The 26,740-nt window shown below is 40.5% G+C and overlaps 1 protein-coding gene across 1 annotated transcript in view; it reads right to left on the reverse strand.

Annotated features, from left to right (window-relative positions):
* Positions 1-26,740, reverse strand: part of ERBB4 (erb-b2 receptor tyrosine kinase 4) — a gene marked incomplete at its 5' end in the record, with an annotated part of 657,878 nt that overhangs the window by 122,480 nt on the left and 508,658 nt on the right. The window contains 3 exons of the mRNA XM_082483856.1: positions 7,729-7,827; positions 8,956-9,078; positions 11,709-11,841. Coding sequence (XP_082339982.1) covers positions 7,729-7,827; positions 8,956-9,078; positions 11,709-11,841 — 355 coding nt within the window. The remainder of the gene's footprint in view (positions 1-7,728; positions 7,828-8,955; positions 9,079-11,708; positions 11,842-26,740) is intronic.

Raw genomic sequence — 26,740 nt, forward strand, 5'->3', positions numbered from 1 at the left:
ATAACAAGCTTTATTCAATAATCTTATCTTCCATTTTACCAAGTTTTGTCATTTTTATTTCTGCACTTTGCATCTGAACGTCAGAAGGTCTCTGCAAAAAATTCTAGTGTTCCCGGTCACTTTGCTGATGTTTCAAGAGGGCTGTTTCTCATGCGTGTAATTATAAGTCTGTCAGTATAGCCTACCACTCCAGCAAGATCTATTCCTACGCAGATAACGTCTTCCGTTTTGCCTTAAATCACACCATCCACTGGTTGTGCAGATAAAAAGACTAGCACCTGCAGGCACTATCACATTGGGAGGCGAGTCCCCGAAATTCATGGCCTTACAGTATCCAGTAGAAATTTTTCCTGAAGGGCCTAAGATTACTCCCCTACAAGCTCACACCCAGATACAAAGTACGTAAGTCCCGGGAAAATACGAAGCTGGAGGAGAGTACTCTGGCTCAGGTCCAGATCTAACATGTAGTAAAGGGTGGAAACACACACAGCGCAATGTCAAGAACTAGAGACCCATCGTACTGTAAGCAACGGAAAACTCATCATGGAAATACAAATCCCAAGAGCTTCTGATGAAGTCTCCTAATTCAACCCCTGTGTACCACTTTTGATATGCACAGCACCACCTCTCTGCCATTTTTTTTTTTAATATTTCCATCCTTTGCCTGTTCAATTTCTAAACGCTTTTTCAAAAAAGTTCTCTCCTACTGTGTCCTGATAAAACAGTGGCAACTTGGGGATCCTGACCTTCATAACAATAACACATACAGCTAAGCAAATAGCTGACTTCATGATTCAGTAACCAAGCTCAAACATACACTCCAAAGCAACAAGAAGTATCAACCACGTTATTAGTGCACCTCATACCTTTAAAGAGAAATCATAATACAAGACATCAGTTCAAAATGTTTATTTCATGCACACACTTTTTACACCCAAAACTGCTTCTTGAATTTGATTAGAATTTTTGATAGTTTCAATTAATCCACAGCTGTGTTTCCCAGTGAATAAACTAACATTCCTTCCTGATCTTCTCCCCACTCACAGATTTAACCAACCTTAAAGTGGTTTCCAAGTCATAATGCAACACAAACTTTAAATAAGGAGTTCAACCGTTGCCATCAACAAAAAGCGTCTGAATACACTTCCTAACTCATTAAGGAATAACTTATAACGTCAGTCACTCACTAAAGCATGTCATTTTCTCTTAAATCTGTGGCAGAGTTCTTAGAAGGATGACTCCAGATGTGAAGTTCTGGCCCTGCTGAATTCACAGCTCCCATTGATTTCAAAAGGGCTCAGACTTCCCCCCTTACCAACAGCAGGCAAACTCTCTTTCCCTCACTGTATTTTCCAGTTAGAGCGTTATGCCAGCAGAATTGTTTCCAAACAGCCTGGCTTGTCTGTCTGTGTTTGTACTTAATCCTTTCTCTGCATATACTTTCTCTGTACAGCCACATGCTTTTCCATATGGAAAATTCACACCCTCCTGCACATACACACATCTTACCCTCGCATACTATGGAAGGAAAAACTACTGTAGTAAGGAAATATTTATAGAGAAAATTATTACTTAAGATGGAAATAACAGAGATGTGGCCTTGAAACAGTTAATCTTCAGATGACTAAAAGCAGTTAACCTTCAGCAGTGATCAGATTCCCAACTTCTGTAGAGTCTGATCACTCCTGGGGCTTGTGCATGGTATGCAGAGTTCTCAAGGACAGCTTGATTTCTGGCATCTCTGGACAAGTTGGAAATTGTAATTGCAATCACAGTGAGCTTCTGTGCCTGGAACTGACAGGCAAAGAGCTGCCCCTCCTAAGTGGCTATACTTACAGTGTGCATAAGCAGAGGTTACACTAAAAGGAGCCTGTAGTGAGCTGAGTTAGGTCACCCCTTGCCGCCCAACCCCAGCAACTTAACATGATGGAGTGAAACCTGTTTGAATCACAGCTGAAGCACACTGCCAGGTAGTGCAGCAACACTGCTGTTCATTATCAGCTATTCTTAGAGACCTCTCATGCCAGTTGGAAAGGAGGGTGTCTACATAAATGACAGCAGACGAGGATACGGAAATACGTCTCACTGCTGCCATAAAGGATTTAATTTTATCCTAAAGCTGCCCTTTAAACTGAGGTTCAAGATTAACTCGATTGTATTTCCCAAGCAGCCATGCAGTCAGTGGAATGACTGTGGGGCACCTGCATGTACTATCCAACTACTGTTAGTACTAACGTATTTTCAGACTTTCAGAAGCATCTACACAGATTATTGAAGACCTGGACCAAACACTTCACTAGGAAGTGCGAGATGTACACAAGGAATTACAAATAATTAAAGGGACAGACAATAGTATTTCTCCAGCCACCTGTATAGTCATATAAGGCAGGATCTTATAAGGAGACTCAGTGTAAATGCATCTGTGTCAACTGAGAAACTGTACATCACAGAGTTTGTCCCTAGGGAGCCCCAAGGACTCTACGAAAGCCACTGTGAGCCAGGGAAGGAACCAAAGAGCTTCAGCTTAGAATCTTCCTATATCTAATGTCAATGGTTGAAACCAGGAAAAGGTAAGTCTTCTCTCACCTTCCCCACCTGACTAGCCAGCTATAGGCTCCGGTGCGCGTTCCACAATGTCATCTAGACATACTTGAAAAAACAAAGACAGCATCCAGACCTATCCAGATCTCTGTGGGTTTTCAGTTGAACAGGAGATAAATTTCTCCTTTGCTAGTCAGCTACATAATTTTGTTCCTCTTGAAACCTCTGAACCAAAGGTAAGTTTGATACATCTTGGGGACTTGTCTTTATTATAAGACAGGCTTACAATTTAGGAAGAGCTGTTTCTTTTTGCAGTACAAGACATCTGACTGCTTTATTAATTTCGTAAATTAGGATAGACATAAATAAAAGATGGAGGTATTAGCCTCCTGTATGCAGCTTTAATTTGTTTGCTGCATGCCTGCTGGAGGTCATTGTCACTTATTACCTTTATACTTCACTTGACAAATGCTCTCCTGCACACTGAATGCTGCTCCTAGAGATGGCAGCGAACTACAGTAAGTCCAGGCGAAGTCAAGAAGCTCCCTAGATCTTAATTATAAAACCATAAAAGAAACCAACTGCCTCTGAAGCTCTCTTACCAGGAAACAAATGAGAATGGGAAATTTATTTCCAACCATAAATCCCAAACCCTTCAGTTTAATTTTTCCCAAGTTTACTTTCTCACCTAGCTAAGCAGCACTGCCTTCTATTATTAGCTTCTGGCCCAGTATCAGCTGACCACCATCAGTCAAACTGTCTTCATCTCAATGAGCTCAGGGACTCCCAAGGAACTCTGTGTATGCAGACTTGTGCTTGCAGCCTCTAATTATTTTCTAACAGATAATGGAGCATTTAAGTTCAGAGAGGATAGATTAAACTTGTACGTGGATCAAAACCCTGGGCAGAATCACAGCTCACAGGATTACTTCCTGGAAACGCAAAGCTTAGAGGGCTAGAGAGGAAAGGCCCTCATCAATTGTCTGTTTCCCCATGACAAGTTAGTTTAAAGATACATATTTTTAGCCTCAAAGATGGTTTGCTAAGCTTTCCAACTGCAGCATGACATTGGAATGTATTACATTATCAGCCAAGCGTCTGGTTTGATGTTAAACCATCTGATCAGGCCAATGGCTACTTGACTTATCAGACAATCATAACAGTCAAATAATTGGAGGCTGAGGAGGGGAAATTGTTTTCACAAGTGAAATTATAAGTCCCTGTTCTACTATCAAGGAGCCTCTTAGGTGCTTATTTGCCTTTTCTCCTCACAAGTCTCTCTTCCCTCCTCCCCTCCCCCCAAAACTGAGGACCCACACATATTCTGTTACCAGCCTTGGGGTGAGGAGCGGGTATCCTCCCCTCCTGATACCCTCTGTGTCTGCTGGTGACTCCCCTCCCAGATACGGTTGCAGGCAGACCAGTAGCAACAATGCCTGTACTCTGAATTCAAATTCCGGCGCCCTTCTGGGGATGATGAAGCGTGACCAGCCAAGCAGGGAGGAGAAACTGTGCCCCACAACTGAAGCACCTAACCATTTCAACACCTGCGGGGAAATTCTTTAGACTGTGAAATTATTCCAGAGATAATACGTATTCAGAAATACATGGAAAAAGGGTAAACCTACATTTTTCAAAACAGTAGCAACAACCTCTGCACAGTGAAAACAAAATCGATAGAAGTCCACACGTACATTCTGCTTCTGCCCTGGAGAAGGTGGCATGGGTTACTTAGTAGAATTCAGCTTGCATTGTTCTAACAGATATGGACTACTGCAGTGATAAAAACTATGCAAGAAAGAAGGGAGCAGAGTAAAAGAAAAAGAGCTAGCTGGGAATGTGTGGAGAAAGCCTAGAAAACAGACTCTGCTGTAACTCCCCAAAGAAAAATTCCAAATAGGAGATGTAGTTTTTGATGATGGCCAATTCATCATCCCCTGATGGGAGAAGGGTGGGAGGTGTTTGGCCATAGCAGGTGCTAACATCATGCATTATACCATTATAGTCATTACGGATCCATTAGTGGGTGTTCAAGGTACTGAAATGACAGCCCAGTAGCCAAATTGTTGTTCTTTACTCTTTTAGCATAACATTTAGCAGAATTTCAAGAGCTTGTGGTGCACTTTTAGACTTACATTCTGCCAACATTAGAAGTTTTAACCAGAGCCTATGGACAATGCCACTGACATCTATACCAGCTATTTTTGTAGACACCAAAGTGCGTGAAGTACTCTCCCTGTACACAAACTGCTGTTTACAAGAGGCTTTACATCTTCCAGAGACTCTCTAAAAGTTTTACTTGCAAGTACAAGGACATACACAATCGATTAAGAAGTAATTGCTGATAAAAGCACACCTGCACTTGACAAGTACAAAAAAATGAAAGTCAAGAGTGTGACTCATAATGACACCTCCTTCCCACTAACCTCCTCTTCCCATTCACAACCAACATGTCAGACACTTACTTAAGAAAGAGTTAACCCCCACTGTGTTCATAATGGCACTTAGTCACCTATATACCTTTAAAAAATCTGATAGAATTGCTTTAAACCAATGACTATACTTTTTTTTTTTTTACAGAAATCACAACTGATTAATTTTGCTTTCATATGCACACTTAAATTTTCCTCCAAAAAACCCACCAGTAAACAGTACCAAGTTTTATCAGGATAGTTATACTGACCAGAGACTTGGAGTGAGAATGAGTAAAACACATTTTTCTAGTTATTCTATATATTTCTATAACTTACTCTTTAATGAAAGATATTTAGCTCCTCATAATAGCTTAAAATTTTACAAAGCTTAAAACCATGTCCTTTCTGGGACCAAGAGGAGTGGTCACATTAAAACCATAACCAATGGTCATTCTCTTTAAAAATGTGGCTTTTTTTCAGGAAATCAACGAATGGGTTAGGAGGTGAGGATGGCAGGAACATCTGTACAATTGCATGAGCAATTAATTCAAAAGAATGAAATTAAATCTTCTTCATCAATGCAGTACAGCAAAGGATGTTACAGACCACTGTACAGTTATCAAATGCAGTATCGAGACAAAACATCTTATTTCTCCTTATTGTCACTTATATCAACTAATGATGAAGTCCAATTCTGTTTTATTATGATTGAAAATAACCTTTAGGTTATTATTAACCTGTAGGACTAAAAGTAACTTTAATTCTTCTCTCACCTTGTTACTGCTGGGTCAGAGACTCATGAGAAAATGTTAATTTCAAGAGAAACCTTTTGTAGTGTGGCTGTACCTTACATAGTTAAAATCACTAGAGTTTCTAAAAAACCTTCATAATCTCCGAACCATTTATCAGATGTTACGATGCATACACTGGAGGTAAGAGTGGTCCAGTGAATTAAGTCAGCCGATCAAACTGAGCTATGAAGCCTCAGACAAGTGACTTTGCCTTTTAACAAGGAACTTATGTTTTCTTTGTAGAGTGCTTCAAGGTTAATCCATATCAGAGAAGAAGATATTACTACTATTCCTCCATCAGATCAGTGGTCACATCCTCAGCTGCTGCTAGTTGCTCAGTTCCATTGACTTTCATACAGTGAAAACTCCCTTATCTTGAGCTTGGAATCTACATCACTGACCACTGGCATCAGACACGGAGCACAGGTAACATTCAGCAGCCTTGTACTCCCTGCACGTTCACTTTAAAAGGGTGCTGAATACCAGCTCTCCTCTTTCTGGAGCTCTACTATTAACTATACTCTTGACCATTATTTTGTCCATTAAACAAACATCTAATACTCTTTAGCCCTTTAGTGCAATTCATTCCTTTTGAAGAGGGCCAAAACGGCTTTTTTTTTTTTTTATTATTTATCTGTGTACAATGATTATTGAATACATACTTTGCAGTGCTCTGTAAAATGCATAGGAAATCCCTTCATCTATGCAGCCTTCATTCAATTGCCTAAGAACTCAACACGATAATTTGTCTGAAACAGCTAAATTCATAACTGTATATTTCTATTCATTTCTAGATGGAAGAATAGACTATATAACAGGAGTTCATTCTCCTTGTGGTTTACGGTCTCATTAATGCTAACCAAATTAAGCCTATACACTGAACAGACCTTCAAGACTTAAAAGTCCTATGTACTTTTCAAGTTCACAAGAGGGATTTACAAAAAATTGCAAATTTCTATGATTTGTCAAAAAAAATGTCGCTGAATAGGATATACCCATTCACAGTGTCAATGAGGCTTAATCTTGACACAGAGCTAAAAATGGAGTGCATAGTCTCTATGATCATGGAACATTCATGAAAATTATGATCTTGACCTCTTAATTAACAATATTTCAGACTAGTAAAGCAAAAGGGCTTTTGAAATCCAGTATATTTCAATTTTCTTTCTCCTCCCTGTTATGCTTTGCTGCTGCTGACAGCTCCCAGGCTCTCAGAGCTTAGTCCTCAGGAACACCAAAGAAGAAGAGACCTGAGGCTAAATTTCTGTTCCTGTGAGTTCTGCACCAGTGGAGACTTGCATACATAGCAAGGTGCTCCTCTGCAACTCCTCTCTTGTCTCTAGCTTCTCTTCCAATGGAAAGATAAAATATCTGCCACATAAGACAAAGGAGTTTCAGCTTTCCACTGATGGGAAGATCATTTATAAGAAAACTCTGGGCATTTTAGGGTCCATGATACTTGGCACTATGGCACTAACATTACCCTGGTAGCGCAGGTACTTACGGTTCTGGAATGGAATGTCCTACATGCAATAAACTAAACAGGGCGCAGCATTGTCTCATACAGATCTGCCTAACTCTACAGCTTACAGAGAAGCAGCACTGAGGTGTAACCATGGTTGGGGTTTTTTTGGTTGTTTTGTTTTGTTTGTTTGAACATTGCTGCAATAGAGAATGCTATAGATATGCATTAACACCGAGACAGCATGTCAAAGACTAAGGGAAATGGCCTACACACAAAATCTCAGCAGCTGAGTTTTTTCTAGAGACATGATACTGTAGTACTCACTGAACATCAGCGCGATATCAGTCCTGTTGTCCTGGTTTGAGGACTGTGTACAAGCCTCCTTCAACTATTTAAATATAAGGAAGAAAACTGGCAGAAATTCCTCTCTACAATCTCTGTGGACTACAGAAAGACACACACGCACACCCTCTTGCCCCCCGCAAAGACTCAGAGAGGATGATCATCTCTTACTTACATCCATAAACTCCACATTGGCTTTCGGACCAGTGGTCTCATTAAGGATCTTAATGGCCACAGGAATCTTCACAGTTTCTCCCTCGGGGACCCAAATGCCCTAGAAAGATTAAAAAAAAATAATGACACAAGACAAAAATCACTGAAACTTCATACAGAATTACAGTTATTTTGATACATTTTGTCATGTTATGCAGTTCAGTTACAAACCTCAGAACTGAGAATATACATATTTATAAAGTAATAAAAATTCCACAAAACTACTTCTTAATTGGTATCTGAGAATTAAAAGTGGAGATGGCTAAAGTGTAAACTTTAAAATTCACAAACTGTGTGTTTCAGGCTACTTTTCCATCCCTCTTGACTATTGCTGCGTTCTTGACAACCTCATTGTACCCATCTACATCACTTTAGTACTGTCTTTTTTTATTCAAACTGATTATTCAAAAATGTATTCCCATGACCTTATAGCGGTAGTGATCTGGTCTGTACTTCCTCCATTTCCTCCCCAGTTTAAAGACAGATGCTTCTCCACTGCTGTGAGCTACCACCTTGATTTGGCAGGTTTGCATTGCTCCCAAAAGGTTGGGCGATTGGTTTGACTTGCTCATTAAGCCCTACTTCATGCCTTTGAGATTTGGACATGACCAACAGATCTTAAAAAAAATCTTTAACGGAAGTATTTTTTTCCCTTGTGGGTTCTGCTCTTACACACTGGTTGTTAAAGCGTGCATTGACATAACTCATCTTTTCTATTCAAATGGAAGAAACAACAAGTATTACAGTTTAGCTAATGACAATGTAAAACAATGTTTTACAAGGTATGATCACTATTACAAGACCCACGTGACACTTGCAAAATGAGACAGTTTATGTAGCTTTCCAAAAGGGTACTGTAAAGCCATTACATAAGAATGGAATGGTAAACTTTGATGCTGCATTTTAATATCACGATAGCCCAGCTTGTGTAGTCCTCTTGCGTGCAAGGGTGTTGTGGCTGACACTCTTTTTCTCACCAAGAAATAATATCTGCATATCTGATTAAAACTGAAGTTAACATCTGAGCCTGAAGATGTGCTCTTCCCACACAATTCCACTATTCTATGAGTTTCCCAGACACGTGGGGTTAAGGCCCCATCCAGGGTACAGGATGCTTTGCTGCAATGCCGAATTTGACTGTTCAAAAATTAAATGAAGAAAGTCACTTCTGTGTACTGAAGACTCTTACCTTGTATACAGTTCCAAAGGCTCCAGAGCCAAGAACCTTGACTCTTTTCAGCTCAGTTTCCTTCAGGATACGAAGCTGTGCTTGGTTGGGTGCGGTGCCACTTGGAGTCAAGGGTTCCACAAGCTATGAAGGAAAACCCAACAGTCTTAAATATTTGAAAATGTGAAGACCACTCAGAAGTTTATACTGAAAACAACCAATCCAACTAAGTACTGGAATAAGACAGTGGTGGAGTCTATTGGCCACTGACCCGCCAATTTGTGGAGGGATTTCTCACCTTCAAAAGCAAACAAGCAATGCTAAGAAGCCAAGAAATCCAATAAAGAAAATCCTTACTCAACGTGTAGTCATTTCCACCAGGAAATGCATGATGGAATTATGAACTGGAAATTGAATTGGTGTCACAATAACACACCCAAGGACTTTTGCTAATGGAGGCAGTATAAATATTTTCTACATGACAGAAATACAGCATTTATTATCAGCGCACCGAATTCTATTTTTGCCCATTTTAGTGCCTTTTAAGTTGGCCATATTTCTTTCTAATAGCTCTGACTTAATGGCTCATCACGGTCTTATTCTCTTTTGGGGAAGGGACTATTTTTCTGAACTTCTGTTCTACCACACAGGAGGACAGCTTTAAGGAGAAAACATCTTATAGGAGACCACCAATTTATAACAGCCACTAATTTACTGCAAAATGGCACAATTAAACAATTTGCTCAAGATGTCCCAAGAAACTTTGTAAATGAGTCACAATGGTACATTCAGTTAAAACTGCTCTCAGATCTCAATGTTATACCGCCTCTGCCAGAAAAAACAATGCTTCTTTAAAAATAAATTAAAAATACATGAAAAGGACAATACTCTAAACAATGAAAAATAGTCTGTTCTTTTACAGGATGAGGAAAATAACTCGGGGCTACTCCTACTCAAATTCGTTTAGAGCCACTGCAGTAATTCAAAGTTGTCTGTTTACAAGTCTAAATGCACAATGCTCTGCAATTTGAGAACTACTTCTATGGGTCTTTGAGCATCATGAACTGCTTCATTAGTTGACCAGAGTACTTTGGTTCAGGTAAAAAATACCATTATCTGGAAATTATTGGAGTAAGAAAACATAACAAAACCAAACAGCAACAAGTCAGCTTATCACAGAAATAATTTGTGAGCTGTACTTTTTTTTTTTTTTAGAGTGATTTATCTTTCCTCCTTCCCACTTTAGATGTCCAGCACTTACATGGTGAGAGAAAGAAGGTTTACTGTAAAAGAAAAGTTGACAGACTGGTGGTATGCTTCTGTATTTTCAATTTGTGAAGGATGAAAACAGCTTCTGGCCACAGTCCACCAACACAGGTATGGCAGGGAGAAGTGTTGTGGGCATCTAAAAAAATGCTTGTAGAGTTTTACTGAGAATGATCTACATAAAGAAGAGGTCTGTCACAGCCTCCAGCTAGAAATAGAGACTTTAGCTGAAGCTATAGTCGCTTGTGTGTTCATCTCAGGATGCTACTGATTTAATTTTCAGTATCTAAGACAAGACAACAGCTTCTCCACATATTCAGTGGGACACTCTGGTCCCTCAGGAACTGTTGTCAGCCACAGCTTCTATCTGACCAAATGGAGAATGACAGCCAGACTTCTCAAATCCAATGAAAACTACCTGTGTAAAATAATCTATGCTTAAGTATGGGCTGACACAAAGGCAAGATTTATGTATCTAATGGCACTGAGTATTGTTAAGCTTTCTATACAAGTGAACAGTATTTAAGAAGCAACACAATTTCTAACCAAGAATAAAAATTAGACAAACAGAATGGGGATGCACGTATCATTTGCTCCCACAGTCTACAGTGGAGATGAGTGGGAGCAGCACATTTGGAAGGGAACAGAAAACAGCATTGTCAAAGAACTACTAGCTCACAGTATTCCCAAGCGTTATTACATTACAAGGGGGACCTTAATTTAAAAATATCATCACTTGCAAAGTGTCTCAAGTATAGGACTGAGGAGATGGTAGTAATCACCTTTGCTGTAGCTGACAGATAAAGATTTAATATTACATTTAAATATACTTCCTAGACAGCCCCCTCCACTACTGGCATTTCAAAAAGCAGGATGGAGTAGGCACAGCACTCCATCCTATAGCTCCACTGTGTGTCTTTGCCAGTAGAACTGCAAACCTCATTTGGCTAAGCTCTGGGAAGTATCTTGGCTTAATAAAATACATCATTATTACTGATCGTGACTACAGACTTTGACAAAATCTGGACTACAAAGGCAATACAGGCACTGGGAACACCAGTAAGTGACAATCTCTGCATTTAAGCATTCCTGATGAGCTTAAGTTTGCATCAGAGCTTGCTGAAATTACTTCAGTCTTAAAAGTTGACCTCAGTATATACTGGATGAAAACCTGTAATATTTAAGCATAAGAGCTGCTAAATGCAACGTTCAACTAGGATAGAAGTTCAGTTGAGGGCAGGATGAGAGTTCAAAAAATCTGGTGGAACATGGCTTCCTGATCACGTGGTTCTTTTTTGGTCCTCAAAAGCCAGGAGTCTATATATGTACAGAAAACTAATATCTTGAAACAGCTTCATTCGTTCCATCACTTCAATCCTGCAGAAGTTCGCAAAAGGATTTCTACAGACCTCTCTGGTAACTGGACTGAAGGTCTGAACATCTTCAATATAGAAGCAAAACAGCTCTGCATATTTTTTTCAAGTATTCTATGAGAAGCACACTCTCACCTCAGTTTCCAGGAATCTTCGCAATGCTCTCTTCTTTTTAATGCTTTTGCGCCGAACATACACTGCAAATGTTAGGCCCACAATGACGATGATGAAGAGGCCACCAATAACTCCCGCAGCAATCAGAGGGGTTCTAGCAATCAGAATCAGAGACTTTATTTTTAGGTAGAGTTAGAGACCAAAGAATGGTTGGGTACATAAAACACAATCACTTAGAAAGCTTATTAACTATCTTAGGACCAGAATTTATAAGTCAGTCCAAATGGGAAGTCAGGGGAAACACATTAACACATGGTATGACTTTTCTTGGTTTTAATCAATATACCAATTCTACTTTTTTCAAACTGCCATGCATATGTGAAGAGTTGTGTGGACAAGGAGATACAACATGCACTTTAATGGCAAACGCAAATCTGCAATGGCAAAATGAGGATATAAGTATCTGCAGTTTCCTTGCAAAAGCTTTAACTATGCTTACACTTTGGCTCCATCCTGATTAACTCATGGGCTTGCGCTTTTAGGAAGTGAGAGGCAACTTCAAACATGGTGTTTCACAGACAAATCTGGAGGCATCATTCTCATACACCTTCCTCAAGTGGATTATATTTATACATGAACAACGTAATTCATGATTAGGAGCATGCACCTTTTTGGAATTCCTGGTTCATTACTATTACACAAAAACATTTTGTTTGGGGGTTACAGTTGCAGCTGTCTGGTTTTGCTGTGGTTTTTCAGCACAATCAAATCCCAGACCAAAAGACTGGTGTGCTGGAGCCAAAAAACTCCTGTGAACAATGCCAAGCGAATGCACAGGCTCAGCTTTTGCACAAGACCTGTTGTCCCCCCACTACTCCTTGTAACTCCTTTCAGCTTTCCAGGATCTTGAGCAACATAAGCTACAATTACCAATATAGTTTTCCATAGTGATTAAGATATAGTAGGCTGGCATCAGGGTAGATACTATACAAGCACAAAACAAAGAGACTCAGAGTCACTGTTTGACATTGGTGCCCTCATTTGGAGATCCCCTATACAGTCAGTGGAGAGAAGCAGATTCCCTCCGAAGAAAAAGTCAAAGCGATAGGTGCTCTGACTCAGTTTCCTTGCTCTCTCTCCCTGCTCCGTCTCTAAAGGGTGGGTAGCAGCCTCCAAACTAAACCCTTAAATTAGGTATTTTCATAGAATACCAACAACTTATTAGCATAAACACAGCATTTAACATCCCTCCAACATCAGCTGGACAGTAGCTGAAAAGATGGGTAAAAAGAGACAGTGTCACAACTGCAGAGTATAAATGGTGCTGAAACCACTGCCTGGTAACTACAGGAAATAGGTTAACTATAGTCAAGACTGCTATGCTTTAACAGCCTTCCTTGGATATGACTGAATGATGATGAAATATACATTATGGCCTATTAATAAAAACCTACTACACCGCTATTGAAAATTTAAAGGAAGGATACTCCCACAGAAATAGTAAATTGATATCTCTGACCCATTATTCTTCTTTTTATGCCTTACCACAAAGCTGAGCAGTGGGAAGCAGTGCCACGTAACCTGGTTTGGTATATTAAGGTGTGTCTACACTGAGAGCTGTTTTGAAGCCCCTCTCTAAATTGTCCTAATTGTCCCTTGTCACTGCAGTTTGGTTCAGAGAGGTCTCAAAGCACATAGCCTGGATTCAGTTCAGATACCAACCAGAATCACACAGAATCACAAAATGGTCAGGATTGGAAGGGAATTCTGAAGATCATCTGGTCCAACCCCTCTGCCAGAGCAGGGTCACCTACAACAGGTTGCACTGGACGGTGTCCAGGAGGGTTTTGAATGTCTCCAGAGTCAGAGACTCCACAACCTCTCTGGGTAGCCTCTTCCACTGCTCTGCCACCCTCAAAGTAAAGAAGTTCCTCCTCATGTTGAGATGGAACTTCCTATGTTCCAGTTTGTGCCCGTTACCTCTTGTCCTATCACTGGGCACCACCGAAAAAAGACTGGTCCCATCCCCCTGGCACCCACCCTTTAAGTATTTAGAAGCATTAATAGGATCCCCCCTCAGTCGTCTTTTCTCCAGACTAAAAAGACCCAAGTCCCTCAGCCTTTCCTCATAGGAGAGATGTTCCAATCCCCTAATCATCTTCATACCCTTTCTGGACCCTCTCCAGCAGACCCCTGTCTTTCTTGAATTGGGGAGCCCAGAACTGGACACAGTACTCCAGATGTGGCCTCACCAGGGCAGAGTAGAGGGGGAGGCTGACCTCCCTTGACCTGCTGGCCACACTCTTCTTGATGCATCCCAGGATGCCATTCGCTTTCTTGGCCACAAGGGCACATTCCTGGCTCACGGTCATCTTGTTCACCAGGACTCCCAGGTCCTTTCCACAGAGCTGCTCTCCAGGAGGTGAGCCCCTAACCTGTACCAATGCATGGGGTTATTCCTCCCCAGGTGCAGTACCCTACACTTGCCCTTGTTGAACTTCATAAGGTTTCTCTCTGCCCAACTCTCCAGCCTGTCCAGGTCACACTGTAAGGCGGCACAGTCTTCTGGCATGTCAGCCACTCGTCCCAGTTTCGTGTCATCAGCAAACTTGCTGATGGTACAGTCTATCCCTTCATCCAGGTCATTGATGAATATATTGAACAGGACTGGACCCAGTACTGACCCCTGAGGGACACCACTTGTTACTGACCTCCAACTAGACTCTGCACCACTCACCACAACCCTCTGAGCTCTATCTGTCAGCCAGTTCTCAATCCACCCCACTGTCCATTCATGTAACCCACACTTCCTAAGCTTGCCTGTGAGGATGATGTGGGAGATGGTGTCAAAAGCCTTGCTGAAGTCAAGGTAGACAACATCCACTGCCCTTCCCTCATCCACCCATCCAGTCACGCCATCGTAGAAGGCTATCAGATTAGTCAGACATGACTTCCCCTTGGTGAATCCGTGTTGACTACTTCTGATAACCTTTTCTTCCAGGTGCTTTGAGATGACACCCAGAACAAGCTGTTCCATCATCTTTCCAGGGATGGAGGTGAGGCTGACCAGCCTGTAGTTTCCTGGGTCTTCCTTCTTGCCCTTTTTGAAGACTGGAGTGACATTGGCTTTCCTCCAGTCCTCAGATACATTTCTGAAGTGCACCTAACATGCTCCAACCTCTAATTGGCATTAAGGTCCAACTAGAGCTAATCCAGAGAAGAATACCTTGCAGCAAACATAGCCTAGACATTGGGACCATTACCTATTTCATCCTCCAGATCCAATCCTATTGTGCCACTCAGTTCATGTTAACCGAGAAAAAGCCTCATTCTCCCACATCTAGTTATTAAAGCACTGTGTTTAAAGCACCACTATCACCTTTGCCCAGGGAAAACATATTAACATTACACAACACTGTAAGGCCTATTATAGTTCAAAGACTTTACAATGGAAACCATAAAGCCTGCACATAAAGGAAGATGAATGTTGTCTGGCTGTGAAATGGATTATGATGTTTGGGAAATACAAGTCCAGTACCACTTACTCCTCACGCAGAGACACTCCTCCTTCACCTAGTTTGCCCATAAGACACATTCTCCTTCATAATCCCATTCGTTACTCTGATGATTTTGAGTGCAGAGCTTAGATTTAACGACCTGGATTATCCATCCAAAACAATGCTCCTCTTTGTTTGCATGTGCTTTCCATGATACTGATGCACAAAACTCTTTAATAGGCAATTATGAAAAATACTGGACATCCAAAGACTTCTGTGGAGCTAGTACTGACTAAAGTTCTTGAGCAGAACAATCACATACTTTTTAACAAACACTACTAAACCACAGACTGACAAAAGAGTCAGGAGATCTCTCAGCTTTAAAGTGCATATTGATAACTATCATAACAGCTGTCAAAATAAATAATTGGTTTTATGGTACTGTGTACACTAAAAATAGTCCAAACAATATTTACATGGTAGATGATTATAAGGAAACAGGTTCAAAGGAGACATAATGAGTAGCGAAGAAAATAAAATGAAATGACAAATTCCTTGGAGCCCTTTTCTTGTTATAGAGTATAGGGGTAGGGGTTCAAATGAATCTTTATGATCCATTGTGCCAACTCTCATTGACTTTCTTATAAAGTCCTAATCTATTTTAGTAGTGAATTGAAAAAAAGCAAATATTTTTCAAAAACTTCACCAAACAGGCATTTAGTCATTAATGTGAAATATGCTGTAATCGCATATTATATCTGAATTTTCACAAAGTACTGTATAAAGACAATATTAAGCAAGCTTAAAAAGGAAGTGTAAGAGGAATAATACAATGTGTGAGGGGAAAAAATATTTAAATGCTAAACAAATAACTGTAACGCAGAAATTTTTTTATTTTGAAGCGATCAGCTTCCTTCACTCAAAAGTTCACTACCTTTGCGTAAAGATCGTGACAGACACAGACATCAACAGACCTAAATGGATGCGATTGTATACTGTACAGCATCTCCTCACTCTGCTACTTAGCTAAGCCCCAAAGTCAACAATCATGTGTTTTATTTGCTGCAATACCAAATGACAAGTCACTGCTTTCTGGTATTATCAGTGCAGTTCACTGTTGTTTCCAACCACGCATAGATTATTTTCTAAGCCCAGTTTTCTGGGTGTCACCTACCTCATTTAGGTTATTTTTACTTATGTTCATTAGGCTGAGTTTGCTTTTCTATCTATTTTGCTAACATCTTCAAGTCTTCTGTATCATTTCTCTACTATTTTCATGTTTGCAGTGTTTTATATTTAATACCCTCATGAATTTCATTAACATGCTGTTTACCTTTCTTTTACATAATTGTTAAGGTTGTTTAACATGGATCCCTGCAAGGTGGCACTGTAAGAGATGCTGCTGAAGACATGAAACCTTTCTCTCATTTTGTTTTTTTAATCTAATCCTTTTTTTGCACATGCACTTAACCAACAGTTCAGCTTCACGTACACCTGGACACGCAAATCTTGTTATCTCTATTGGCATTAAGGGCTTAATCCACTCACATTTTTGTTACATTACTGTCCCACAACCACCTCTGTGAACGCGATTCGCTACATTTGCCCACCTCAGAGTATTGCCCACTTAAAAATAACTCCATGACAGTTAACAGAAGCAATGTTGATGCAAAGACAAAAATTTAACTATCAACAAACCCCATTTTGTTGAAGTCATTTTTAAAAGCATGGAGACCCCATGTCTCTCTTAGGGCTCGAAAAGGCAAACAGAGGTAGTTCCATATCAGTCCTGCCCATCCAGCATAAATAATAGGACAGCCAAAAGTCAATCCCAGCTTACATTTCTTTCAGCTCCATCACGAACCCAACAGGAAACTACCGATACAGCCACCACTTTCCTTACATGCTCAAAATCTACCCCAGAGGATGAAAACAATCTTTGCTAGGTGTTTCTGGACTTTATGCCCATCAAAATAGACTTAGCAGTCCAAGAAATATGGCCCTGAATCACCACGAAGTGGTGAGGAAAGCCTACAAGTACCTGGCGGCTCTACGTGACAATCATAATTCAGCCCTATATAATTAATTTGCTGTCCCCCACACCTCCTTCAGCTGAGGACAGAGTATCCAATTAATGACTGTAAAAGGCAGCAGCAGGGGAGGCAGTGGGAGGGAAAAAAATCACAATATGTGAAAAATCCCGCCTTTTAAACCGGAAACTGTGTATCTGTGGCTAAAAGTTGAAAGTAAGATTCTAGTATTCCCTTAGGAGAAATAAATAATATATATTTCTTTTTACATGTACTGCATTTCCATATTTAGAAGCACATAACACCCACTCCCACACACCAAAATAGAGACAAAAAGTTCAAAGTTAGTATTCCAAGATGGACAAGGATGCTCAACAGGGGGCCTCGCATCATTCCATCCACTCCAAAACATCAGAACATCTGCAATTCCCACAGTGCTTTGAGACCATGTATTAAACCTTAATTACTGATTTAGATTAGTCCACTGTCTCATACTCTTGACTGGAGAGTGCAGAAGCAGGAAAGGAAACAGAATTGTGGTCCATGGACTAAAGCTGCGAAAGAACACCTGTTTTTCTATTTGGCATTAATCCACCTAATATGTTATGTAAATAAATTGAGCTTTGAAGCAGAGCTGTTAGAGGGCTTTAAGTTCCTCTCTCAATCTTTCCCACCTTCCCCTCCTTTGAGTTTTATCTATACAGCCAAACAGGATTCATTACAACCTTGAATATTTGCTAAGTAGTAGCTTCTTGCAAATTTTCATTATCAAGGCATTATTTTTTCCTGATGGACAATTCATACATTCTGCATTCCTCACCCCTTCCATTAGTGGGGAGTTCAGCTGACTTTGAAGCTGCACTTTTAGAGATCTAATGGATTCTGCTAACCCTGGAATGATAATCTTAGTATTTAAAATATACAAGATAAACAATCAGACTGGGAAGCAAATTTGCGTATGTTTTAATAGCTTCTCTCCACTGTGCAGCGCTCCTCTGGCAGAGGTCTACAACCACAACTTCCAGAGTGCCCGGTGTTCATGAAACTGCTCCCCAGGGGTAGGAAGAATTCAACTACTGTTATTCATATTAAGATGTGCTTTGCTTCACGCTTTTCTTCTTCAAGAACAAGGCTCCCTTCCCCCTTTCTCCACCTAATCTGAGAGTGTTTGAACAATGACAAATGTCACCATTTATGTACAGATTAGGATTTTTTTATCATGGGAAAACAGAAATTTTAACTCACAGCTGATATCACAATTCCTCATTTCACCTAGATATGGGCAAACTGCATTCCATTGTGCTCTCAACAAGCTGTAGTTATAAACTCTGGTGGCAGGTAGCTCTAGCCACAACTTTTTAATCTGCAAAATGACCACGATGTTGCAGTCTATGTCTAGGTCCATTCAGCAGTTAAATATCACAGTTTTCACTTTGGACAAGGCTAATGCTGACAAACGGATATCTATAGTCAAAATTGCTTTTCCCTTACCCACACTGATTCCTATACTGAAGTGTTCCTCAAGCAAGTATTTAAGGACATTACTAGATCACTATAATCAAGTTACCTGTATGCTCAAAGTTTTTTCACCAGCTTTGACAAATGAGAAGAACATGTGCAGAACAGAAACTTGCAGCCTCTAACTGACAGCGTACACATCTTCTTCTTCCTCTAGTATACCACTAACCAAGACGTGCTGTTGAGAGCAGCTGTGATGTGAGGATACATCAAAGTGTTTAATGTACGGTGACACCATTTACTGAAAGTTTGCACATATTTTGGTTACCAGAGTGTTTAATGAGAACAAAATGCCAACAAGATGCAAACAAATATATTACGCACATTCCTTACGTTGTAAGTGTCCCCTACTCGTGCCTCTATTTTTAAAAAGGTAGGATTCCTCATTTCACTCAGCAAAATAAATGAGGTCAAAGAAAACAAATATTAAGTATAGCTTTGAAAATGAATATAGCCTAGAATTCTAGACATTATTATGTATTGATTATAAATTTATGCCATCTTTGAAACTAGTTTTAAATCTGAATAGCTTGATTTTGGAGAACAAATTTCTGTTATGTTTTCACCATAACTTACTAAGAACTCTCAATTTTAACTCCCCATTAATACAGCTGACTGGGAGTAAATTCTGAAATCTCTGGGATTACAGTATCAATACAGAGGCCTTTCGTGGGCTTCTTTCCCTATAAAAATTAAAAGCTCCTCTGACATCTCTTGTGCCCCTGGTATTTTGAGGCAGAGATTTTTCTCTTCTACCACAATATAAAGAAGGAGTGCTATTGTTAAGAACTTGCACAGTGACTTTGTTTTGAGGCTTGTGCTTTATGTAAACAGATTAACGTTCCTTGTAAATTATGCCAAGTCAGGCCCCATATAATACAGATTGATTTATGCATGACAGAAAGCCAGTTAAATCCACTAGACTGGCCTCACGGGTGAAGCCAGTTCATCAAGTAAAAGAACAATCCTCTTTATAAACTTGTCATATTTCCCATTTTCTTTGGGAAGAATAGTATTTTGCTTTAAATAAAGAAAACTAGACCTGTAATGACCATGGGCGCTGATGGACTGCTCCGAAACTAAAACCATCAACATTAGCACAGAGTTCTTCTCTGCATAAAGCATGCCTGTTAGAAGCAATAAACTCAGCTGGCTTCTCTGCAACCGGTTGCAGTCAACTGGCTCTACGATTATATCTGTGTACGTGAAATTATAAATAAGAAAACACAGTTTTCTCAACAAGAAACATAAAGCACATTTTGCTGTATGACATTATATGCTGAGAGACTGCTTTGTCTGGTGGCACTGCTTTCTATTCATTAACCTCAGAGCAGCACAGTCTGAGGCAGAGCATGTTACATCACTTGAGAACCTGGAAAAATACAAGGCAGTGCCCATATTAAATCAGCAGGAAGCCAAAACATTCAGTGGGAGCTGGGTCATATAGAGAATACAAAACCTTGCATAAAATTGGCCATTGAAACTGAGCAGGAACACTCCTTCACTCTGCAGCAGGTGTTCAGGGCAAGTTTTTATAATGTTTTCTTCATTGCTACATTTTGGTTTCTATTATAGGTTCTAGCAGACAGGGGCAGGCCAATTACCTTCACCCTACATCCTGTACAACTTCCTCAAGCAGAAGGCTGAACTCGAGCCTAAATGGCTCAGAAATTGTTTCAACCTACTCTCAGCTTTGCTCCACCAGTGATTGCACAGACGAGTGAATACTGCAGTCAGTAGTAATAGGAACCCATTAACATTTGATGTGGCAGCTTGATTCGGTCTAATGCACACCGTTTTTTTTTTTTTTTACAGTTAACAAATAATTATGTAGATCGGTGTACACTCTAGAGTTTGGAAAAAACAATTGGATCTCTGAGGACATGTATTCACGATAAATTAGACATGCACTACTTCGCTTTCTAAAATTTTTGGTACTCAAATTTGGTACAGAACACAGCAAAATTCATTTCAGCTGGTTGATAAATCATATAATAAAAAACAGAGAACAGGAAGAAAAGTTCAGGAGTATTTTAAATAACCATCAGGAGTAAACCTGTTTGAATACTGTGCTCTTCTTTCTCTATTTTTTTAAACACTGTCCAGATTCCACTGATGGAAAGTGCTTGTAATTCACTTAAGTTCCAGTTAAGCGTTTGCTGAAGTTGAGCTATTCAACGTATGGAACACCCAAACCCATACACGACTAAGAAAAATCTTTCCTGTAGGACTGCACAGGTGGTTTACCCACCTTTAAGGAGCTGGGAGAGGAAGGTTTCTCCACCCCATGCCCTTCATTTTTACTTTACTTCACAAGTCATCATCTCTCTTTTGAAAATGCATTGATCTCTCTTTTTATACCTGCCCCTCCCGATTGTTTTTTGGAATGCCAGTCTTTCCTGAGAGTAATCTTTCAGAAGATTTAAGGAGCACAGAACAACTTTTTTTGTCTAAGTGGTTGTGAACACTTAACTCTTTCCTGTTCCAGCTTTGAATCATATCGGGCAACGAACATTTGCTTTCACAAGCTCCAGGAGTATTTCACAGTAGAGAAACTTCTATGACTGCATTTGGGGATCAAGTCTGAGATTCTGTCCCAGATTCCCTCCTTCTGAGGTCTTTATGAAGTCTACGGCAGGAGGGTTGGAACTTGATGATCTTCAAGGTCCTTTCCAACCTAAACCATTCTATGATTTATGACTTTAATGTACAGAATCTGTTCTCATAAAGGAGAAATGTAAAGAGAGCCCTAACTTCTGTGAGACCACATCTGGTCAAGCTCTGCCTCTACACTCCCATGAGCCATCTCACCAAGGCGAACAAGCCTCTTCACGTGAGTGAGCAGAGAAAGCGTTGGCACTGGCGGGGGGTGGGTGGGGGGAACAACGATCAAACCAAAATGGGACATGATAAACTGATGAGAACAGAACTGTCACACTATGTTCCCGATTTTCAAGTTTCTTATATCCAATAATTTGTTTTGTGATAAATGTAGAGCTTACTTTGGTTTCAGCTGAGTTTTTTTTAACAAGTGGTGGCATTAAAGCATCTTTTGAACCTAAGTCTGAGACTAAAGTTAGAGCGCACAGAGGATTTATGGAAGAATGTGTTTGGAAATATGCACTCATTTATTGTGCATGCATTACATACATTCATACGTATATACACACACATATGATTAAAAACGTTTCCTTCAAAGTCTACATCAAAATAGTGACACTTCAACATTGTAACACTCCATTCCGCACTGGTATAAATGTATATATGATTATGGCCTTTGAGACATTTATTAGAATACTAGTAATGGCCACGATGCTATTAACTTCAACATACATTTTAGCTACTCCTCATTTGAGTTCTAAATATGCAGAATTTATCTTTGTGGAGCATAGCAGGGAATAAATGCAGCCAGTGCTCATAAATATCAAGGAAAATCCAAGGCAGATAAAGAGCAGGGTTCAAGGAATTTATTTCTGAGTATGCCGATGCCGCTTTTGGATTTATCACAATTATTTTACAAGGAGAGCATTCCATCTAAATGCCCTACACAAATTATATCAGTCATTAGAAAATCCCGTTTGATTATGGGGAAAAACACTCACATAAAATTGAGATCCTCCTTCTGACATAAAGTTTATACAGGATCATCTCCTATACGATAATAGGCACAAAAATTCTTCTATGTCAGTAACTTATCAGTCATCTCCCAGTAGTTCTTATATTACCAACTGGAGCAGAGAGAAACTCTGGTGTATCTTGCAACTCCTCTTAATTCTAGTTATCATCCCACTGCCAGCATTTCCCCAGAGGCCATTCAGAAAAAAAAAGTTCAACTTAGAAGCTCTGAACCCACCCACCTTCAGTCCTCTCCTCCATATCCACAGCCACTCAAAGGAATCTATTTCACTTCATCGGCTGAAAAGCGAGCCAAGGGAAACCAGTCTTTGTGAATATTATGTTCATTTTCTGTTCTCAGCTCTACCGCTGATTTTTTTGTGTCTACATACACAGTAACCTCCTATCATCTTGATAGTCACAGATGTGACTTGATTAGAAAAACAGCTTGTGTCCATGGTGAGGATACTGCTCATAGTAACCTAGACTCTACAACAGCTGTTTTATTATGATTATTTTGCAGTACAGTATGGCCCACATAAAGGCAAACGATAATTTAGTAAAACAGCTCTTCCTTCTCCCAAATTTCAGTATGATAGAACATTCCAGAATTTATTGTGGATACCACCTTATCTATGCATCTTCCAAACATTAAAAATACTTGTCTTCCAATAGCTGCTAAAATCCCAGAACAGAGTAGGCCAAGCATCTGGGGAGATAGTGATCCAGCTTAAAAAAAAAAAAAAATTTCAAATCTCTTTCCTCTTTCAGCCACAAACCCCTTCCTCTCCCCCTGCCACCAAAGCCCCAAAACTAAGTACCAGGCTCTCTGGCAGACAGTGGATCCTGCTGATCTTTTCTGCCTTTTAGATCTCACAGCTTCTGAAGCTCAGAAGGGCTCAAAAAAAAAAACAAAAAACCAAGGAGAGAGAAGGCTCAGATACCTTCTTTTCCCACCTCTATCATAAGGAAGAGAGGGATTACCTCTGATCCCACTTCAAAAACATACGCATTTGAAGTGTTTAAGTGAGAAGAGCACAAAAAGGTTGATGAAAGCAGCTAGAGAGAATACATACAAACATGCTACAGCTATAGGTTTTGTCTTGCTTTCTTAGTAATTGCCTTTTTCTCACTGGAATTTTCCTGGAAAGGGAAAGAGCTCCCTTATTTTAAAAATCCATTGATTAAAAGATGACTCAAATATCCCAACGTTTGGAATTCGGAGCCTGATCTACTGGTTGATCCAGGAAATCAGACCAGAGACAGTTCACGTAAAACTGAAGTGGTACAACAGCACTGAACTTAGCCTACATCCAAGTCATTTACATGCAGAGGATATCGCTGCCACAAGGGAGGGAAACACATCTACTGGAGATGGGACTATTTTAAAGCTAGAATATTATCTCTTCAATCTGTTCTTTGTCTATTATTCTTACTGTGATTGAGACTTATGCATATTAACAACTAGCGGTCCATTTTTAATGCAAGAATACTTTTTACTCACCCCCGCCAGACCAGCCAAGATTTATTCCTGAAATTTACACATTTTCTTTAAGGAAGGTTAGTCAATCAAACAAAGCAATTCCCACTAATACAGAACCCACTGAAATGAAAACTTTCCAATGGCTGATTCAAGCCTACAGGATATCATAGAATCATTATGGCTGGAAAAGGCCTTAAGATCATCAAGTCCAACCATTATCCAACTCTACCAGGCCCACTTCTAAACCATGTCCCAGAGTACCATATCTAGATGGCTTTTAAATACATCCAAGGATGGCGATTCAACCACTTCCCTGAGCAGCCTGCTCCAGTCTTTGATAACACTTTCAGTGTAGAGTTTTTCCTAATGTGTAACCTAAGCCCCCCTCGGCACAACTTGACACCATATTCTCTTGTCCTATCACCTGTTACTTGAGAGAAGAGACCAACACCCACCTCGCTAAAACCTCCTTTCAGGAAGCTGTAGAGAGCAACAAGACCTCCCCTCAGCCTCCTTTTCTTCAGACTAAACAACCCCTAGTCCCTCAGCCACTCCTTATAAGACTTATTCTCAAGACCCTTCACCAGCTCCATTGCCCTTCTCTGGACCCTCTCCAGAGGGTCCTTCTTATACTGCAGCACCCAAAATTGAACACAGTACTCAAGGTGTGGCCTCACCAGTGCCGAGTACCATGGGACAATCACTTCTCTAGCCCTGCTGGCCACACTATTCCTGATGCAGGCCAGGATGTCATTGGCCTTCTTGGCCACCTGGGCACACTGCTGGCTCATGTTCAGCCAGCTGTCAATCAACACCGCCAGGTCCTCTTCTGCAGGGCAGCTTTTCAGCCACTCCTCCCCAGTCCTGTAGCGCTGCATGGGGTTGTTGTAGCCAAGTGCAGGATCCAGCACTTGGCCTTGTTGAACCTCATACCATTGGCCTCAGCCCATCAATCCAGCCTGTCCAGGTCCCTCTGGAGAGCCGTCCTACCCTCAAGCAGATCAGCACTCCCACCTAATTTGGTGTCATCTGCAAACTTACTGAGGGTTTTCTCAATCCCCTCATCAAGATCATTAATAAAGATATTAAACAGGAGTGGCCCCAACACTGAGTCCTGGGGAAGGCCACTTTTGACTGGCTGCCAACTGGATTTAACTCCACTTAGCACCACTCTCTGGGCCTGGCCATTCAGGCAGTGTTTGATACAGCAGAGTGTACACCTATCCAAGCCTTGGGTAGCCAGTTTTTTTCATAAGAACGCTGTGGGGAACAGTATCAAAGACTTTACTGAAGTCCAGGTAAATAACATCCACAACCTTTCCCTCATCCACCAAATGTGTCACCTCGTCATAGAAAGAGATCAGGTTCCTTAAGCAGGACCTGCCCTTCATGAACCCATGTTGACTGGGCCCGACTGTCTGGCTGTCCTGTAAATAGTATGTAATGGCACTCAAGATGATCTGCTCCATAACCTTCCCCAGCACCGAGGTCAGACTGACAGGTCTGTAGTTCCCCGGATCCTCTTTCCAGCCCTTCTTGTAGATGGGCATCACATCTGCTAATCTCCAGTCTGTTTGGACCTCCCCGGTTAGCCAGGACCGCTGATAAATTATGAAGAGTGGTCTGATGAGCACATCTACCATCTCTTTCAACACTCTTGGGTGTAACCCATCTGGCCCCATAGATCTGTGTATGTCTAGGTGGCGCAGCAGATCACTGACTATTTCCTCTTGGATTATGGAGATCTCATTCTGTTCCCCATCCCTGTCTTCCAGCTCAAGGGGCTGGGTACCCAACACACAACTAGTCCTGCTATTAAAGGCAAAGAAGGCATTAAGTAACTCAGCCTTTTCCTCATCCTTAGTCACTGTGTTTCCCCCTGCATCCAATAAAATATGTTTCAGTCACATGTGAACACAGAATCATAGAATGGTTTAGGTTGGAAAGGACCTTGAAGACCGTTGAGTTCTAACCCCCCTGCCATCATTGGGTTTACTACAAGTAGACAACTACAAGCTAAAATGGAACAGTGAGTAAAATAAAAACAAGAAATGAAAATCCAAGCAAGCATTTTAAGAGACGAGTAACAAGTATATTGTTTTGACGGCCTGTGTTTCTAATGGACAGACTATGTCACAGGCAGAATATGGGGAGTCTAAGACCATTCATTTGAGAAAATAGTTCACGTCTTACTTAAAAGGTTGATTGGAAGTTCCAGCCTTTATTTTACAAGTCTAGCATTGGAGAATAAAATATTACCAAGAAAAATCATTCCAGGGATTAATAATCCTCATTAGAAATGCATTGGCATTTTGCTGCTTTGAATGTGTCTTCCCTCAGATTTCATCCATTTAATAATCTCAGAGGCAGGCAGACAGACACCCTACCCTCTTTTCCAGTCTGCTAGACTAGCGCCATCTTTCAGCAAACTTTTGTTCCTTACATATGTACTTTTAGACGATGATCAGGCTCTACACTTTCACTTTCAGCCAAAATAAGCTTTAGCTGTTTGAGCTCCCAAATTTCTTCACTACAAGGCACAACATCCAAAGCTTTAATTATGCCTGGTGGCTCTTCTCTAAAGCCTCTTTAACACACAGTCCTGAGAAAACACTCAAGTCTCTCTGAAAGTACAGGGTCTACGTTCTTATTCAACTCTATGCACTACCCTTATAACGAGGTAGAAAAGAGGCAAAATGCCTCTAGTTTACAGAAAAGAAGCGCAAAGTAAGCTGAACTAACAGAGACAGAGCATTGGATGGGAAATGAGTTTAGTATTAGGCCTCCTTTCCCACTACAATTTGAACGTAGTTATTTGAAACTCTTCATACAAAAAGCCCAAAGGTACAGGTAATTTATATGACATTTTCCCACCCTGATACTTCACTTTACAGCATGACAGGGGGGAAA

This window comes from Vanellus vanellus (genome assembly GCF_965231255.1).
Source record: "Vanellus vanellus genome assembly, chromosome: 5".
In the NCBI taxonomy this organism is placed as follows: domain Eukaryota; kingdom Metazoa; phylum Chordata; class Aves; order Charadriiformes; family Charadriidae; genus Vanellus; species Vanellus vanellus.